The sequence below is a fragment of the Poromitra crassiceps genome (genome assembly GCF_964638095.1).
Source record: "Poromitra crassiceps genome assembly, chromosome: 7".
Taxonomy (NCBI): Eukaryota; Metazoa; Chordata; class Actinopteri; order Beryciformes; family Melamphaidae; genus Poromitra; species Poromitra crassiceps.
Window position 1 is genome coordinate 36,652,315 of NC_139628.1, and position 19,582 is coordinate 36,671,896.

The 19,582-nt window shown below is 41.3% G+C and overlaps 1 protein-coding gene across 4 annotated transcripts in view; it reads left to right on the plus strand.

The window, feature by feature from the left end:
• The first annotated feature begins 4,499 nt into the window (after positions 1-4,499).
• Positions 4,500-19,582, plus strand: part of LOC310779272 (receptor-type tyrosine-protein phosphatase delta) — a 65,158-nt gene continuing 50,075 nt past the window's right edge. For 2 of the 4 annotated variants that reach the window (XM_083639791.1, XM_083639793.1), the window contains exons 1-9: positions 4,500-4,668; positions 6,651-6,668; positions 8,698-8,808; positions 12,412-12,681; positions 14,566-15,147; positions 15,628-15,773; positions 16,081-16,225; positions 17,975-18,280; positions 19,151-19,344. In XM_083639791.1, coding sequence (XP_083495917.1) covers positions 4,515-4,668; positions 6,651-6,668; positions 8,698-8,808; positions 12,412-12,681; positions 14,566-15,147; positions 15,628-15,773; positions 16,081-16,225; positions 17,975-18,280; positions 19,151-19,344 — 1,926 coding nt within the window. In that variant the 5' untranslated portion in view covers positions 4,500-4,514. The remainder of the gene's footprint in view (positions 4,669-6,650; positions 6,669-8,697; positions 8,809-12,411; positions 12,682-14,565; positions 15,148-15,627; positions 15,774-16,080; positions 16,226-17,974; positions 18,281-19,150; positions 19,345-19,582) is intronic. The other 2 variants (XM_083639790.1, XM_083639792.1) reach the window with 1 other exon arrangement.

Sequence of the window (19,582 nt, forward strand, 5' to 3'; positions counted from 1 at the left end):
CACACACACACACACACACACACACACACACACACACACACACACACACACACACCAAACTTTTCCCATTTCCAACCCTATCAGGATGCAGTCAAGAGTTCGTAGAGCAGTAATGAATTAGCTATTTGCTGATAATGTATGTATGTAACCACAAGTCGAAAACCAAGCCGCTGACTGTTAGCGGAACTGCAAACATACCACATGGGAAAAATTGCCAGCCACATGACCCCCCCCCCCTTTGATTAATTATTTCATTCTTCACTTTCAACACTTTGTCAATAACCCAACTTCTCCAAAAGCGTATAACAAACATGTCCGTGGCTCAAATTAAATAGTGATTAATCTGATTTCATTTTGTTCCCCCGAAAAACGCAGGCAGGCAGCTCTGCTGATTTGAGTTGTTAATCACGGCACACGCTAACAAATGTGTTCAATTTCCTCCCTTTATTTATTATCACAATGGTAATGCGCTTTGTGAAGTGAATGAATGTAGCCGAGCGTTGCGTGGCGTTTGGGAAGGTGAAGGCGGCCATGTTTATTATTCTCCTTTTGTATCTTCAGCTCAAGTTCTCTGCTGGAAAGGTCTGGAGATGCCGCACAGCTGATGTCATGACTTCCGTGGCCCGTCCAGAGGAGCGCGAGTGCACAAAGGGGCTGTAAATTAAGGATAGGAATTAAGGAAGAATGTGTTGAAGAGGCCAAAAACCTTTGTACCACACCATTAATTTTAAAAGCACTGCTTTTAACATCATGTAACGCACTAGAAGGAAAAAGACGAGTGTTATGAAATGTCCCTTTGTGCACTTGAACCAGCCTCAGTTGTATGACTATTATTTATTTTTTATTTTTTCATCATTTGTGTTGATCAGTGATGAACACTATGGTTTTACAATCCTAAATCTGTCCACCAGAAGCAAATAACCATACAGCATCACATACAGCAGCAGATTTTTTTTTGTTCAAAGTATTTTTATTCGTTTTTCGACAGATTATACAAAATACAAATTGAAATACATTTGGTACACTGAAACAAAATCCCATCCCGCAAGTAAGTAGCCCTAGCCTATTACACCATATCTCGGATGGTGCCTCGGTGATGATGCCTACAGTGATGATGTCATATTTCTGATGATGTCATAACGCAATGTGATGTCATGTTCTCAAGCTATAAGAGCCAGCTCTGCCAACCCTCGGCATCCGATCGTAAATTCACCTTCCGAACGATTTCGCAACAGCATTCCGTCTCTAGATTTGTCTGTTGCCGTTTCTAGTTACCAAGCGCCCAGGGCTCCCAGTTACCAAGCTTCCGGTGTTCAAGCCATCAAGTGTCTGCGAATGAATCCACCTGACCCCCGCCTAACACACACATCACAGTATATCAATGAGAACAATTTTGACGACTTAAAGGAACACTCCGCCCATTTTCAACCAGCTTTGTATCATTAGAACATCAGTAGTATATCAGAAAACTGTAAACGGTTTTGAAGTCTGTCATTTAATTTGACAGTTATTGAATGTTAAAGTGTGGACCAGTGACATCACTGGTCCACACTAACTCAAATTAATAACTCATTAACTCAAATCAACTCTCAATAACTGTCAAACTATGCATCATTCATCTAGTTTGACAGTTATTGAGAGTTGATTTGAGTTAATGAGTTATTAATTTGAGTTAGTGTGGACCAGTGATGTCACTGGTCCACACTTTAACACTCAATAACTGTCAAATTAAATGACAGACTTCAAAACCGTTTACAGTTTTCTGATATACTACTGATGTTCTCATGATACAAAGCTGGTTGAAAATGGGTGGAGTGTTCCTTTAAGCGACAGCTAAATTATGATCGCTTGAGCACTTTGTTTGACAATACATTGTAGGAGTTGCATGGATTGTCACATACAATTATTGTATTCAGCCTGCCCCGATGCTTCTAGGCTCGCTCCTGGCTATTGTGTTTGATCAGGTAGACTTCTGCCCCGATGCTTCTAGGCTCGCTCCTGGCTATTGTGTTTGATCAGGTAGACTTTTGACTTGCTGTAGAATCGACTAATTGTCTGTTCGACCTTGAACAGACTGGAAGCTTAGAAGGGAGCAGCTACCTTGCGCAATTAATTCCTTTGCTCCTCCCTATCCCCCTCTCTCTATTTGAATGAACACCTTTGCAAGTCCATTTTTCTCTCACTAGAATATTCCTTGATGCTACTTTACTACGGAGCTTTTCTGAAAGACAAGTCCTTACTACCATCCTTTGCTATTATCTTATTGTCTGCTCTTCATCTTTCTGCTTGATGAGAAACCTTTCCATTTGGTTTAGGCAGTCAACCAGGAAGATTGTCTCATCACACTATAACCACCTGCATTTCTATGATCTTATTATTGCAAATGGACAAGCTAGTTGAGTGCAAGTAGGCTGTAGCATGAGGAGCTAAAATGAGTAGAATTCACCTTGCTCACATGGTGGCCATGTTTAATTTCCATATTTTAGGTGGGAAACTCTGTGAAGCAGATGAGAACAGTGGCAGACAGAAATAGTCTTTGGTTAAAAATAAAATAAATATCTATATCTATATACCGTATAAATACTTCCCTTTGACTCTGTAGCTCTCAATCCAGGTGCTGTTGCACTTTGCTTTGGACCTTTTCTGGGCATTGTGGCCTCTGGCTCTGCTAATCTTTGAAAAGGACACTTTTAGCGTATCTTTTTCTTTTGTCCAAAGACCAGTTCAGTCCAATTTCCCCCCATCTGCTTTGCACTATTCTACATAGGCAATTTTCACCACCCCAAGCATGACATCAATTAAATATGCCCATCAGTCCAATAAAGGGAAATTGACAGTTGAATTATGTGTTGCTGTTGTTGTTGTTTTTATGAGCAACAGAACACTAATGCTGTGCATGAGACAAGCAAACATGGTGCCAGACGCCAACAAACTTTTAACAACAGTCACCCAAAGTACACCTCATTACCTTAATGGCCACGGAAAGACATAAGGATGCGTAATAATATATTGCACACACCATGTTGAGGACTTAGTATGCAGATGGTTGGGTCAGGGTGTTTTGATTGAATAACCAGCACAGCACTCACAACTGGCAGGAAAATCACCACCTTTAAAGGCACAGTATGCCTTTTTATTTGGGATTTCAATTCAGCAAACATATTTGCAAAGAAGTAGCATGTTGCTATGTCGTCAAACAATACCCATCTATCACTGTCCAAACGGACGCCGCCAGTTCAGGCAGGGACGCTAAGTTGCAGAGGGAAAGTTTTGCAGTTCAATATGAAGTCACTCATTTGTAATGCAGTCTAATTCTGAGAAGATTTATCCATTGAGGTATTTTCTCCTGCCAGATACCCAAGAGCATTGTTGGAAGGCGGCCATGGTTGTAGTTTGGCTGTGCGCAGGCTATGGCATCTCAAAGCTGTTTCCAGACTGATGTGTCCTCATGAAAATTTAATGAAGACAGCGTTTTCCAAAAAGGTGCCGTTTACGAGAGCCACGGAAGACGCTAATTAGTCACATCACGACAGGGAACGGGAAACTTAAAGGTGCGCATACAACTCATTGGCATTCAGAATGAGCACGTCTTCTTCTCAAGAGTCCCACTTAGTGTACGTAGCTCGCGTTGCGGAGAGGCAGACATTTTGAATGCGAGGATCTTATAGTTTGTGGAACATTCCGCTCGGCGCCCTCTCAAAGATCATCTCTATGGTGCGAGCTGAATACCTGTCCTGTTCACAGCCAGACACAGCTGTTGTAGGCCTTTGATTATCTTTTGTTTGGCTAAAAGAACATGTTTGGAGCAGGGAGCAATGTGCGTTATCTTGTCTCACATCTCTAACAGCTGCAAGAGGTAGCAGGTAGCCCGCACGTATTCAGACGGTGAGTTGAGGCGCAGGCAGGAACAAGACGGCTTATACAACACGCGACGCCACCTGCCATCATCAAACTACTTCAAAGCTCCACTTCAACCCAATATATGTACCGCCAGTCTAGCTTTTTATTCATAGGACGCTGCACTTTCTTTCCCTCCATTTTTGGGGGGGGGGGTAGATTGCATAAACTCGATGTTTATTCCTTAAATCAATCTTGTCTTTTTGAAGGATAGCTGTTCCATTTCCATTTTCATGTATTTTTTTCCTCTTTTATGTCCTTGTCAATACCTAACCTGGGGAGGTGAAACAATATTTTAAGCAATTATTCCTCTATTGACAAACTACAAAGTTAAAGCAATAAAAGCATGAAAATAACACATTCTCTCCTCCTACTACTCTGCTGTCTAATCCTTTGCGCACACACCTACGATACGATACCTGCCAACACCTCTTACCCCATCGCTCTATTTGCCTCTTATCTCTCACTCACTCTGTCGCTCTCTCCCTCCTCACCTCTGCACGGCGCTGTGGTTTGTGGAGGACTCGCCGACTTGCTCAAATTTGACCTTGCCATGGTGTCTCTCCCACCTCTTCTTCGCAGAGGACCAGCTGCCCCCTGGTTTCCCCACCATAGACATGGGCCCGCAGTTGAAAGTGGTGGAGCGAACACGCACCGCCACCATGCTGTGTGCCGCCAGCGGGAACCCCGACCCGGACATCTCCTGGTTCAAGGACTTCCTCCCCGTCAACACCACCAACAACAACGGACGCATTAAGCAGCTCAGATCAGGTAGGGTTTCTCCGCCGCCGCTTCAACGATAAAGCCGGGAGTTTTCCTTCTCGCTGTGCTCTCTCTGATCTTCTGTAGCCCCCCCTCTGTTCTTTCGTCCTCTTCTTCCTCCCATACTTTAACTTCTCGTTTGCCTTTAATTTTGTAGGTAATGGCATTGTTTCTACTACCTGTCCTCTACTTCCTGTATGCCCTGGTGTGTGTTGTCCGTACGTCTGTCTCCCCTTGTCTTCCAGTGTTGTCATGGGCTGTCGGGGTTTGTCCCCCCTCTGTGTTTTGTCGGCTTCTGTCCTAACTTTCCTCATTGCTCACTGCTGTGACTTTTTTCCAACGGGTTCTTTTGCTGCCGTACGTCCATTTCTTTTCCACTGCGTTGGTGCAGTGTCTTTTTGTTTGTTTGTTTGTTTGTTGCTATTTTATTTTCTGGATCCATTCTATACATTTCTTGTGTCTTTTTTTTTTAAACAATTGATATTCAACATTTGGCTTCATTCAGAATTTGCAAATGAGTGTCCATGATTTTCAACAATTTGGTTAAAATAGGAAAAACACACAGAAAACGTGAACAGTGTGAGTAGAGCTTTTTTTTTTTTTGAGATCCTGAAACCTAATTAAAAAAATATATATTTACATGATATAACAACTATCTTTAGGTCAAAGTAACCTATAATTGGAATAACATTTCTGACACTAACTAGCCACAGTAGTGTGTAAACTTCCTTACAGCTGTTCCCTAACCCCTTGATTCTTTGGATTTATAGCCCCTGCTTTTCTGTGCAGACTCCAGCTTTGTTTTGATTTGCCTGTGACATCCCCTAATATACCCATTCTCCTGAATATTCCAAGTTTGATTTGAAGATCTCCATCCCAAGAGATTATAATCCTATTTTTCTAATAGCGTTACGTAAATCATAGCTTGCAGCCTCATTTGCCAGCTAATACCAAGCTGCTGACATTCGCACAACTAGTGGTACATTTAAAGTCTTCTATGTTTGACCACCTGTCTTCACAGATTTCACAGCTGTCCTTTGTTAAGCCGTCTTGTTAACCCCCTTACCTTTTGCCTTGTTTTCAACAGAACTGTGTAGAATTAACCCTTATCTTTTAATGTGCGACTTTGATTCACATAGAGTTGCTAACGCTTGATCAAAACCTTGTTAACTAAACTTAAGGAATATATAATCACATTCTTATGCTGTCTTTCTTGTCTCTCCGTATTTTTAAATCTACAGAATCCTTTGGTAAGTGCTTAGCTCTGAAGCACACATCACCCCCCACTAATTTCCATGTGTCCAACAAATATTAAAATGCATGGCATGCATTTTACTAACAGATAGTTTAGGTGTAGGGATACAGCGAGGGACACGCACACACGTGTTGACCACTAAGTGTTGACCACTGCTAGCATCGCTTTAGCCAGAGCACAGTCTCACCAAACCTTAGTCACTGTCCTGATCTGGGTAATAGTTCACTTCACGTGTTTGTTACTCACCCACTGACCCACTGACACAAGTCTTTTAACACCAGCACTGTAGGTACAGGGACAGGGTGTGTGGACAGGTCCAGAGTTGTAGGGAGGTGACCCGCTTCCGCATAGCTCAGGTCAAGCGAAAGGGTTCCAGGTCTCTTAAAACAAGTCTCCTCTCCCTCTCACAATATGCAAAGTCCTGAAAGTCTCTCCCTTCAAGTAGATGGTCTTCAGAAGCCATTGCCACTACCAAAATGGCACCTCCCCCGTGGCACAGCAATGTACAAGTTCTTCTCTCTGACCTATGATTTTCCTATGATGAATCCTGTCTTTTTTTTGCCAATAAGAGTACAGAAAAGCCTCTTTCTCTCTCTCTTTCCTCTTTCCTCTAGTACCTTTATTTACGTGCCCTGTTAAATCTAATTTGACTCTTCTTCCAAAGCCCCCAGCCTCTATCTTCTCGTACTAATGCTTCTTCTTTCTAATCTTATTTGCATTCACATTATCCACCCAGGTGGTACACCAATAAGAGGTAAGAGTGCTGAACTGACGTTCACAGAATGAAAATAAAACCAATTCATTCTTGCTGTCAACCCATCCATTCACTTGAATCGCCGCCATCTTTGTCCTGTTTACCGAGTCCAAATCCCATTTCGTTCATACGGACCTTCCTTCTTATTTTGTCCTGTTTCGTTGACTCAATTTGTATTCCATTCTTATGTCTATGCTTTATTTACTCCTTTGTATTCTGCTTTCAAGAGCCTCTTTAACTCAGTTGTGATATGCTTGCCCTGGCTCAAATAAGCATATCCAATGACAATTATTTTTTTAAACTCTATTTTTTCCGTTCATTTTTGTTTTCTTTTTGGCCATAGCGAATCATGTGTCCCTCTTTTTGTCCAACTAAAACAACCAAGCATTTTTTCCCCCTTAGCTGTTCTTGTTCAGCACTAAAAATATGCACAGATGCTGTGGAATCACGCTGGCATGCTGAAGACAACATTGCCTCTCCTATGCTTTTTTCTCCCAAAGAATTCTTTCTATCTTTGCAAACTATTTTTTTCATCTCTTCTATTTGCTTTCCTCTCCTGTACCCTCTACAAAAAAGCCCAAACAACTACTTTTTTGATAAAGTTTCTACGGTGCTTTTTTTCTCTTTCACCTATTTTTCTTACTTTTCTTGGGTTTGGCAACAATTTTACTTTTTGACTTTTTTTTCTTCAGGGTTTGAGAGAAGGCAAACAGTAGAGTCTGGCGAGGACCTGATTGGCTCATTTTTGCCGTGTGACATGGAGCTGGAGAGTTGTTGATGCATAAAGCCATTTTTCCCTGGGTCATGTGACACCACACTGCTGATCCCATTGGTGGATTTTTATGGGTGTCTTTTGTAGCTTTCACAAAGCTAAAGCAGTGGTTGGTTGACTTCTTGTTGGCTCAGGCCAATATTTTGAATTTTGTCTTCTAATACAATTGCATTTTATTTTTCAGCTAAGGGTTGTCAGAAGGTTGTAAGTTGTGCCGACATACATTTCTTGCTATTTGGGAAGATTTGCATGTCAAAACTTTTGTTACAGAGGGTTATATGTTGGTTTTGCCTTATTCAACACTTCAATTAATATTTTTCCACATGTATGAGCAGCATTTTTCTATTTTTTGTATGAGCTGCATTTTTTTTTACAAACAAACTTCATCTATATGAAGTCCCAAATTATTCTAGCGGATGAATATTATACTTGATTTGTGATTGAATATGCTAAAATTCATACCTAAATTTCTTTTTTTCAATTGTCCTCCCTTGTTATGCTGCTTTCTTATACTGTAAACCTCTTTTGTTTGATCCATGCTTCCCTGAAGCAGTATCACTCATCCCCATATTGACCAGTCCAGTGACATGTTGTATATTGAAGGGCTTGCCCCTATTACTCAAAGTGAAATTATGACATTTTTTTCTTACATTGGCGTTAAGATGAGTGACTTTTTAGACTCGACAATATGTATTCAGGCTTTTTTCTCTCCAGAAGTCGTCTACAAGTTAAAGGTAAAATAGACAAAAATAAGTTTTTCTTTGATGTTTTTTCCCCCTTATTATTTCTTTAGATCTGGCAACAGTAACAATATACTGTACTTGTATAGCATGAGTATCATTTGCAGCCATCCCTAACCTACAGTATAATAGGTTAACAGAGGCTAAATTTTGCCTTGGCCGATGGACCACGCTGTGATAATGATGGGGGGAAAACTTTAAATGATAGAGATTTTCCAAACATGTTGCACTTGCCATTGTAAATGATAGATGATCATGGCAGATAGGTAAATACTTGAGATAATAAAGTGGTTAGAATTTAGTATTTTTGAATTGATGGGACGCTGTTTGATTACCTGTGCAACTTCCTCAAAACGCTCCAGTTACTGAAGCTTGAATCGACAAAGCAAAACTAGGAATGTCGGCTCATCTGAGGTCGAGCAAGACCTTTTCTTTTTCTTTTGGCTTGTGAACTCGACACGCACAACATAATCTTAACCAAGCGCACTCCGTTGCCCCGTTTGTTATTCCCAACCAGGAGCCCTCCAGATAGAGCAGAGCGAAGAGTCTGACCAGGGGAAGTATGAGTGTGTGGCAACCAACAACGATGGAACGCGCTACTCCGCCCCGGCAAATCTATACGTCAGAGGTAGGAAACAACTTTGAACAATGCTCTTATTCTGTTGGAAAATCAAGCAGAATCTTTAAATCATACTAATGCTAAGCCAAGCCTACAGTATAAGCCAATAAAGTCTTGCTTGTCCATATGCCATGAAGAAATTGTAAGTATACTTTTTTTGCAATTGACTTACCTGCACTGATTTGAACCTGTGTGCTCTGTTTCTGGTCCTTCCTTTTGACTATCCTAACTCCAATGACTTGACTGCTTGCTGTGATTACCTACTAATTGCCTTTTCATACCTGACTGGCAGAGGGGAACAGGGTGGACAGCCCTCCTCCACCTGTCCCAACTTTCCCCCCAGCAGTGACCAGATCCTTTCTGATCTTTGTTTTTTCTGCCTCTTTCCCTCCTTGTGAGCAACATACGAAGGACATCTTTAATCATCACCTGTCTCTTCCAACAAAATCGAAAAAGTGTTGAAATTAGCATACATTTATTTCAAATAGTGTTATAGTGTCAAATAGTGTTATTGTTATTATTATTATTATTACAACTACTACTACTACTATTATTATTTTCCCTAGGTAAAACTCTAGTTTGAAAAAATAGTTAACTTTAACTTATTTTTTTTGTAATAAGAAAAAAAGGAAATAAAAGTTTCTTGAATTCAGTGTAATTCAGTATAAAAGTCTCATTATTAGGCTCACTGGAATAATTGTCGTCATCGGTCTTCACTCTTACTTGCAGAACTGTACAGTATATATTAGACACTGTACTTTACGCATGATTCTTATTCCACTGCTACTCCATTGAACAATCTTTTTTAAATGTAATGTCTATACGTGTAAATACACATCGAGATATCATTTAGATATTATATTTTCACATACACTTTGCAATGCTGTTCAGTCTTGTGGTTAGCATTTCTAGTCTAAATTATATGAACCACCAGTTTCCAAAGAATTCCTACAACATTGAAACATGTCATTACAACCTGGTTACATGTGTAATACCTGCTGCAACTATATAAAACATAGTCCTCAAATGAATGTGAGCTAACCACATGGCTGGGACGGGATTGGTGGGTTAGCAGTAAATATTTTCTCTGATTAAAGTGCTGATAGGTCAGACTTGTGCTTCGTAACCAGGGTGCCGGGGAGATGCAGAGGGCTCCCGCCGGGACTTGTGAGACAGAAGGTCCTTGGAATTGTTCTCAAGTAGCATTTGAACACCTTGAACATGGCCTTTTTACTCTCTGTGTTTCCCTTGTTTTTTCTCCTTTCCTCATTTCATTTTGCTCTGCATCAAAAACCCCACATCCCTCAGAGCTGCGAGAAGGTTGGTGTGTTTTGACTTTTTAACCTCGTCACAAAACTGAAAGAATGAAAGTTCATTTGTTTGCCACGAGAGAAAAAAACATCACATCTTGAAGAATTCAAATGAAATGGCTGTAGCTGCATTTCCATCGCCTTTATGTTTTTTTTTTTGTTTTAGCTTTTTTCTTTATGTTTTACCTCAACTTATTTTGATTGTCGATAGTCATGCACCGTTGCTGCGTATCCGGTGTCCATGTTCCCATCGAGAATGCCCCTGGTTCTTGCCAGGATGCTTGACTGTCCAGAAAAGTGGTGCATGTTTGCATCCTTGAGGTGGGGTGGGAGGGGTTGGAATATATTTGCATCTTTAGGAGGGTCTATTTGCATGGTCACCTGTTAATGCTCGTTTCCCCGCCCCCTTGCCCCAACCCTTCTCCCGTCAGTGTTCCTGCTTGGTTTGCAATGCCGAGACTACGGCAAGCCAAAAAGGACAATTTTTTCCCCTCTGTAATGTGACATTCAGCACCACAGGAAGGATGTCCTTGATCACTCTGGGCACCTGGAACCAAAATGTACTTTTGTTGTTCGCTCCAATGAAGTTTCTCAGATAAAAAAATATGTTAAAAGCACAGCCCAGTGAAGCCAAGCTAAGCTATGAAAACACCCTTGTCCTCAGAGATTATAGTTCCTCTGACAAGGATGTTACAAGTCAGGAAGTCATGAAAGAGTGGATGTCTTTGGAGCGTTATCCTCAAGATATGACAAATGTAATGATCTCCAAATGAGCGGGATAACATTATGATCTACGGGGAGCGTGATCCAATTGGATATTAATTAAATATTACGCAAGAGAAAAGTTGTATTTAATAATGCATGCACTTCCCCTAGATCTCCTCTCCAGAGAGGTGCAATCTGCTCAAGAGAATGCGCTTGATGGAATAGTGGCAGTCAGCGGGAAGCACCAGGCTATGTCATCTTCCAAAGCAGCAAATGTCTGCTCACACTGACTGGTTTCTAGCTATTGTCCAACCACACCATCACGTGTAAATATATATATATATATATATATATATATATATATATATATATATATATATATATATATATATATATATATATATGTGCATGTTAGTGGTCAGTGGAAATATGGATCACAGACGCTCTTTACAAAACCAAATCAATGAAGGAGCAGTAATGGAACTATATTCAGACTTTTAGAAGTCTCACATCCCTTGTTGGTATCGTGGAGATTCACTGAAGAAGTGTACGAGTAGTTTCATCCAAGCCATACAGTCGAGAGCAGGAACCAACGTTCCCCAAATAATCCCCTCAGTCATCAGTATGCCTTGGAGGGACCAAACAGATACCCACAGGAATCCATTTCAACTAGCATAAGCAGTAGCACTGACTTCCTTTCTTTGATTTCAGCCTTTCCCAGAAATTCTATCAAACCAATACCTGATAATCTCTTTCAATGTTCCTTATGCCGCAGCCCCTCTGTTGTCGGCACCATCTTTCCATACACACACACCAAGAACTCTGGCTTATAATAGCCATTTTCATTGAAACCCAACACTGTGTATAGCCCTTCCATTTACACTGTGTGATATTCTTGTGCCTGTGTGTTACTGTTTATTTTGCCCCCGCAGCCGTCCTCCCTCTGACTCCCCAACATGGCTGCCTCGCCAAGTCAGCTATTGTTCTTGTGTGCATGACAGAGAGCCTTATTCCCCACCGATAGGCCCTCGGCTCTGTTCATGTGCATTATGGATGTTATGTTACACATTTTGATTTACTTGAAAGTATACTTTTTTTTTTTTTTTTACATTTTTGCCTCTTCGTTTCATCTTTGGAAATATTTACTTTGGAATGTGTATCCACTTTTGGACTGAGCCTGATAACGCGCAGAAAAACACTGTCTCGGGGGTATCTATGTACTGTATATGTGATGTGACAATGTGATCCGGCACATTATTCACATCAGCTGGAAGTACGCAGCAAAGTTGTTTCCCCGTATACAACTCAATACTGCTGCCAACTCTCCAGTGCATGGTGCTTGTATTGGTGTTGACCCATTCACCGTTGAAATCTGTAAGTCTTAGACCAAATGTGTTTAAATGTGTTTTCCCTTCCATCAAACGATCACAAAGTATCTATGTGCAAGCAGATTTTATTAGTTATGCCAAGACATCTAGCCCTCTGTCAATGTATTTGTTAGATTGTGTGTGAGCCGTAAACCATCAGTTTTGAGGTAAACCTCTGGTCATTTTGATGTTCTCCCGGGTCTTCACTCCATCCTCTCTGTCTTTTGCAGTACGCCGGGTGCCGCCGCGATTCTCCATCCCGCCCACAGACAATGAGATCATGCCCGGCGGCAGCGTCAATATCACATGCGTGGCAGTGGGCTCGCCCATGCCCTATGTGAAGTGGATGCTGGGCGCCGAGGACCTCACGCCTGAGGACGACATGCCCATCGGACGCAACGTCTTGGAACTCACGGACGTACGCCAGTCGGCCAACTACACCTGTGTGGCCATGTCGACCCTGGGGGTGATAGAGGCGGTGGCACAGATAACAGTGAAAGGTAGGGGCTGTTTGATAGTTTTCTAAATTGTGACACGGTCGAACAAATCAAGATAAAAAGGTTGTTAGAACAAGTTTTTCTTTCTTTTTTTCCCGCAAGTTTAGATGGGAATAATTCACTCAATATAACAAACAACCTGAGTACTGTATGAGCATGCAAATAAGCATATATTTGACTATTCTCACATTTCAATGTATGACACATCATTTGAAACCTTACAATCTGCACTTTCATAATCTCTAAAAAAATAATATATATAGGTGACCTGATGAAGCCAATTTTTTTATTAGATGATTACCTAATGATGTGATGCCATCAGTGACGATGTCATCAGTGATGTCATCCGTGATGATGTCATCAGGGATATCGTCAGTTTGAGGCTATATAAGAGTTGAGAGAGTAGGTGATGATGTCATTAGTGATGTCATAAGGGGGCACACACACACAAACACACACACACACACACACACACCTGCGCACGTATAAACTTAAGGGCAATAACATTTTGTGAGCAATACACCAGCGGTCTGCAGGGCGGGCGAGGCCGCGTAAACCCTAACCCTAGGAATCGAGTGTATATATATATATATATATATATATATATATATATATATATATATACATATATATATATATACCGGTATATATATATATACTCATAAAAAAGTATATATCTGTATAGTAGAGTAAGAGTATATAAGAGTAAGAGTGTGTGTGTGTGTATATACATTATATATATATATACATACATACATACATACAGTACATACATACCTTGGCCTGCTTGTTATCCAAAACACCAGTCCCTGTCACAATTGTTTGTTTCAGCAGTATGCACATAATGCATTACGTATGTTAAGGCGAGTTGAAATACTTCACAGTGGTTCACATGTAACAGTAAAAAAGTTTCAAACTATGCATGTAATCTAAACATAGATAGTGTATATTCCAATTTACAGTCACGCTATGTTAAGAGAAACCTATGCAAGCAGAGGCTGCTGGCAGTGAAGAACGTTATTTACCTCTCTCCCTGCCACGATAAGTCATCTGCAGAGGATTGCTTAAAGCTTTAGACAAGCCCTGGCACCAGCCTCAGTGCTTCAGATGCCAGATTGAGAATATAGTGAAGTGCTTATCTCCCAGCTGGAGAGCCACAGTACAGAGCCACAGCGAGAGGTGGAGGGAGAGAGAGGGGTGAGTATTGTTTGCTGTCCTCTGTAGTCACAGTACTTATCTGGGGGTAATCATATCTACGCTGCAGTATACCAGAGATATATCCCCCGATTGGTGTCTCCATCTGCACGTGCCCGCAAGAGACGGGCCTTGTTTTTCCTAGACATAACATAGATATTAGTCACAATATAACAGAGGCTGGTAGCAAGCTCCCCCAGAGGTGCACTTCAGATGGCATATACAGATAATCTATTGCTCTGATATCTCTCGCCGTGTGCCGCTGATGTGGGCGGAATTAAAGCGATAAATTTACCTGCTAAATTATTAAGGAGATAAACACTGGGAAAACCCCAGATTAACAGCAGTGCCGAGCGTTGTGGGCTGTTTTACTTGGGGGGGATCCAAGCCTTTAATCTCACACATTACTTCATATGCGGCCGCTTTGCACTAATGCAATGCAGGCAAGTGAGACAACACCAAGACTTAATAAAGCCTCCTAAGAATAAGCCTATGTGAGTCTAATGAATACGGTACATACAGTATATTGTCATTGTCTGGTATGCTAATGCTATTAGTTTAATTCAGCTCCAATAAACTCAAATGAATGAATCTGTATTAATAGAAAATGGATAACTATACAGAAATATGAGTTTGTAAAGTTTTGTGTGTATGCATTATGCATTCATGATTATCCCGTCTTTATCATCGCAGCATTGCCCAAGCCTCCTGGCATCCCCGTGGTGACGGAACGCACCGCCACCAGCATCACGTTGACGTGGGACTCTGGCAATCCCGAGCCGGTGTCCTACTACATCATCCAGCACAAGTCCAAGTTCTCAGAGGACTCGTACAAGGAGATCGACGGTGTGGCCACCACTCGCTACAGCGTGGGCGGCCTCAGCCCGTACTCCGACTACGAGTTCCGGGTGGTGGCGGTGAACAACATCGGACGCGGGCCGCCCAGTGAGAGCATCGAGGCCAAGACGGCCGAGCAGGCGCCCAGCACGGCGCCCAGGCAGGTCAGAGGTCACATGCTGAGCGCGGCCACGGCCGTCATCCACTGGGACGAGCCGGAGGAGGCCAACGGGCAGATCATGGGCTACCGAGTCTACTACACCATGGACTCCAACCAGCACGTCAACCTCTGGGAGAAGCAGATTGTTCGGGGGGCTAACTTCCTTACAATCCAGAACCTCATCCCCAATAAGACCTACTACATCAAGGTGCTGGCCTACACCTCCGTGGGTGACGGACCACTCTCTCCAGACCTTCAGATCATCGCCAAGACCGGAGGTGACTGAGATTTTTTTTTATATTTGTCTATGAAATTGACTGTTAATGAGTCACAACAACAGAGCTTGTTTGGGTTGTTCACAGTTTTATAAACTCCACGATTAAAGTTTGATTGTCAAACATCTTTTTTTTTGCGGCCACATTTGTCAGTTAAAATTGTAAACCACAGCTGTAAACAAACTTGTAATATCACTAAGCTTTCAACTGACATAAAATACTTTATTAGTCTGTCGTTAGTCAAGTTTATTAAAGACAATAAATTCTTAATTGTTGTTTACTTCTTGCGGTGGGGAATTCAGACACTTCCTCGGTATGAAGAAACCCTGTAATCTGTGTCTGCGTTTAGCTTTACTGTGTTGGTTGAAATGACACAAATGAGAGACAATATGTGGCTGTAGTAGCAATAGCTCGACCCATAAAGTGGCATCTGTGGAAGGCTGACTAATGAGGAATTAATTATTTTCTGTATTCCACTTCCAGTTCCTTCTCAAGCGACTGACTTCAAAGGAGAAGCCAAATCAGAAACAAGCATATTACTTTCCTGGATTACCCCAGCACAGAATGGACAGGACAACCAGATCACAGGATATGAGCTTTTGTACAAGAAGAGGGATGACAAAGAAGAGGTAACTCTTTCCTTATATTACGCTAAGTTTGTATTAACTTTCATACCTACAGTAGGTTGAACAGTTATTACAAAGTTACAAAGCGCCTCGTATTGATGTAATTTGTTAACCACATCTAAATTGAGTTTCAAATATGCTGTGTGACTGTATAAACGCATACATCGTTTTAAACTCTCTTGTCTAAACTTGTCTAAACTCTCAAATTATGCGGATTGCATTCATGTGATTCGTGTTCTTATATTCATGTTTTTTATTTGAAACTCCCTGGCATTAAAGAGATGTTGCTAATGTGGAACGTTCTTCACAGAAACGCATCAGCTTCGAGCCAACCACCACATACCTGCTGAAGGACTTGAAGCCCTTCACTACTTATACTTTCCAGCTAGCCGCCCGTAGTAAACATGGAGTTGGAGCTTACACCAACGAGATCTCCGCTGAAACTCCACAAACACGTAGGTCCTCTTCCTTATCTAAGATACAGATGTCAACAACTAAGAGTCGAAAACCATTTGGGAAGAAAAACACATTTTCAAATGCATTCCCAATTTTGTGTGTGCTGCACAATCCAAATATAAATAAATCAACAAAAAGGAAAAACACGTTAGGAAGGTCTTGGGCACAAATACATTTTTTAAAGGGTTGATGCATTTGAAAATAGACCAGATTTAAACATTTGAAGTAGCAAATACATATTTTGAAGTCTACCTGACCATGCACTATTCACTTTGAAAAGGTTGCATGGGCAGCGTACGCCCAGGCTTTCCTGTGAAGTCAGGAGGCAAGGTTGCAGAATCTACTTCTTCTCTCCACTTGTGTTGTGCAAAAACATTCCGGACTCAAGTGAATAATAAAACCTTGAATTATTCATATGAATGCTCATATCCCTCTCTCTCTATATTAGCCAAAAGGCACGCTTGGCCTATAGGAAACCTTGTCTCTTGACATTGCATGTTAGCCAAAAAGAGAGCTAATATAATAGCACATTGAGACTGAGCTTTCTATGTCGCTAGACACCGACAATAACGGCTATCTGGAGGTCAAAGGGTTTTTCCCATTTTCATGATGAATGGGCATTGACGCTAATCCTCAAGTCAAACATAAATCAACAAAGCTGTGGAATAAAGATATCGTAGAAAGCTCAAAGCAAGTATTGTCTCTGTAGTTAGGGACAGTCCCAGCAAAAGACCTCAGGTTTATGAAACAGATGGAAATTGCTAAATTGGATTGAGTTGCGGATTAAGAAATGAAAGAGCATGCAGTACGGATAATCTTGTTTTGATCAGAACTCCACTTAAATCCTAATTGAAAAGAGACTGCAACCTTCTATTTCCTTTGCACATCTGAAATAAATCGGAGGTCTCTGAAAGACAAGGGCAGAGAGAAGGTAGGTATAAAAGTTCAAAAGTTCAAACTCTGCCCAGATGTAAGAGGTAAAATGATTAAGTACATAAAAAAAGTGCATGCCAACGTTATCAGAATCTAATAAATCAGTCATGTCTCCTTGGGAAGTTCTCTGTTGTACAATCAGGCTTTTACCACAAACCAACAGGCTTCGGAAAGGTTGGTGACAAATGCAACATTTTCTACTTTGAACTAGTTCAAGCATCAACCTTTATGTTTTTGGATTGATGGTAACTGCTTGCCAAATTCATAGTTGTCATAGTTATTACTACCGAATTTAATTTGGAATGATTTATCAGTTCTTTCTGAAATACATTCAAATATATTTCTATTGTTATATTAATTTCTTTGTCAAATCTAAGGAATTAAAGGATCTAGACTAACAATATGGTAGGATATATACAAATTTTTTATTTCCATTTATTTATTGATTTTTTTATCTTTTTTACCACCAAGGTAGGTTAAATATTGTCAACCTATCCTTTCTCGAATCGACCTCTTCCATACATCATCAGTGTGTCAAATTTTGTGTTGGTCTTTTCCATTCGTTTTTCCTTCATTTGTGATATTTCATTGACTCAAAATACCATTTTATTTACCCACCTAAGTCCTTGTGCCTTGTCCTCATTTTGTGTTATTTTATTTCCCTCTTCCTTTTCTTTGTTTGGTCATTTCCACCATCATCATCACCCCAATCAAAAACCAAAACTGAAACTCCCTCCAAACAAAATCCAACTCAATGAACGGCCTGACCAAATGACAAACCCTACTCCTACTCCGAATCCAACCCTGCCAAACAGAGCCCTCAGGCGCGCCTCAGGATGTCAGGTGCAATAGCCCCAGCTCCACCAACATCCTGGTAAGTTGGCGGCCACCCCCGATGGAATTACAAAATGGGATCCTAACAAAATACACTGTGCAGTACACCGCAGCCGAAGGAGAGGATACCGTCACTCGCCAAAGCTCCGACATCCCACCGGAAAACTCCCAGTACCTTTTGGAAAACTTGGAAAAATGGACGGAGTACCGCGTGACAGTCAGCGCTCATACAGACGTGGGAGCAGGACCGGAAAGCTTGCCACAGCTCGTCCGGACAGAGGAGGATGGTATGTGTTCGATAAGACACTGCCCCGGCTGCAAATCCAGTCTACCCCCCCCCTAACTCACCCCCTCAAATACTAATAGCCTTGCCTTCTTTCTACAACTACTACTTATTTTCTACCCCCTCCGCCTGCTTCTAATAACAACTGATGGCACTTCATATTTTTAGCCCACTTTTTACTAACATGGACTATGCGATTTTCTCCCCATTTTTGTCTTTTTTTCTTCTTCTTCTTCCAACTCAATTTCAACACACATGGCATTTTGAGCTGCAGGCCTCCAACTTCCAATCCCAACTGTCATTTTTGTGAAGCTTGAAATTTTTACTTTTTTAATAGCAACTTTTTTGTTGTTTTTTGTTGCATATATATAAAAATAGCTTTCACTTTTTGGGGAACTTGACAAAGGGACAAGTTCTGGACAGTGGGAACAACACAAGGTGGAAGGATTTTTGTTAAAGGCCATTTTTGTATATTTTTGCCCCTCATACAATCTAATCATTTTTAATTCATTTTTCCTCGCTCCATAGCCAAAATTCTTGTGGTGCTTCAAGCATTTGAAGCACTTGAAGCCCCCTTTGGCTCCACTTTTCTATTTTGATAAAACACATTTTTCCATGTTTTTAAAATCCACTCTACCCATTTTTAATGTTTCAAGATTAGGTCAGTTGTCAGACCTGTTTTTGCAGTATTTTTTTTCCCTTGCCATTGTTGAAATATTGATGTCATACAGTGCTTGTTGCAGTTTGCTGCACTTTTCAATTTTTTGATCATCGCAGCATTTTGCGCTACGGCTTTGGGCTGGATTTAAACGGAGGGTGAAGGGCTTCTCTATAATTTTGACATTTTTTCTCTTATCCCATGGTGTTCCTCCAGTTCCCAGCGGGCCACCTCGTAAAGTTGAGGTGGAGGCTGTCAACTCCTCATCAATTAAAGTGATCTGGCGCTCGCCGATGCCCACCAAGCAGCACGGTCAGATCCGAGGGTACCAGGTGCACTATGTCAGGATGGTTAATGGCGAGCCCACGGGACAGCCAGTCATCAAGGACATTCTGATCGATGATGCCCAGGTAAAGCACCCTCCTCAGCCAGCCACCTCATCTCTCACACACGTAGTATCTCTCTCGCGTTCTCTCTTCCTCACCTTCAAGAGTCTGTCTATGTTCCCTTAGCGGAGTCGTTCGCTTGGGGAATGGGGGAAAAAGACAGCAATTTCATAATTGCTGCACTTATAGTTGAAGGATATGAGCTTCCACACTCTCCATTGCCCCATTATTGTGACAAAAAAAGCTTTATAGTTAAAAGCAC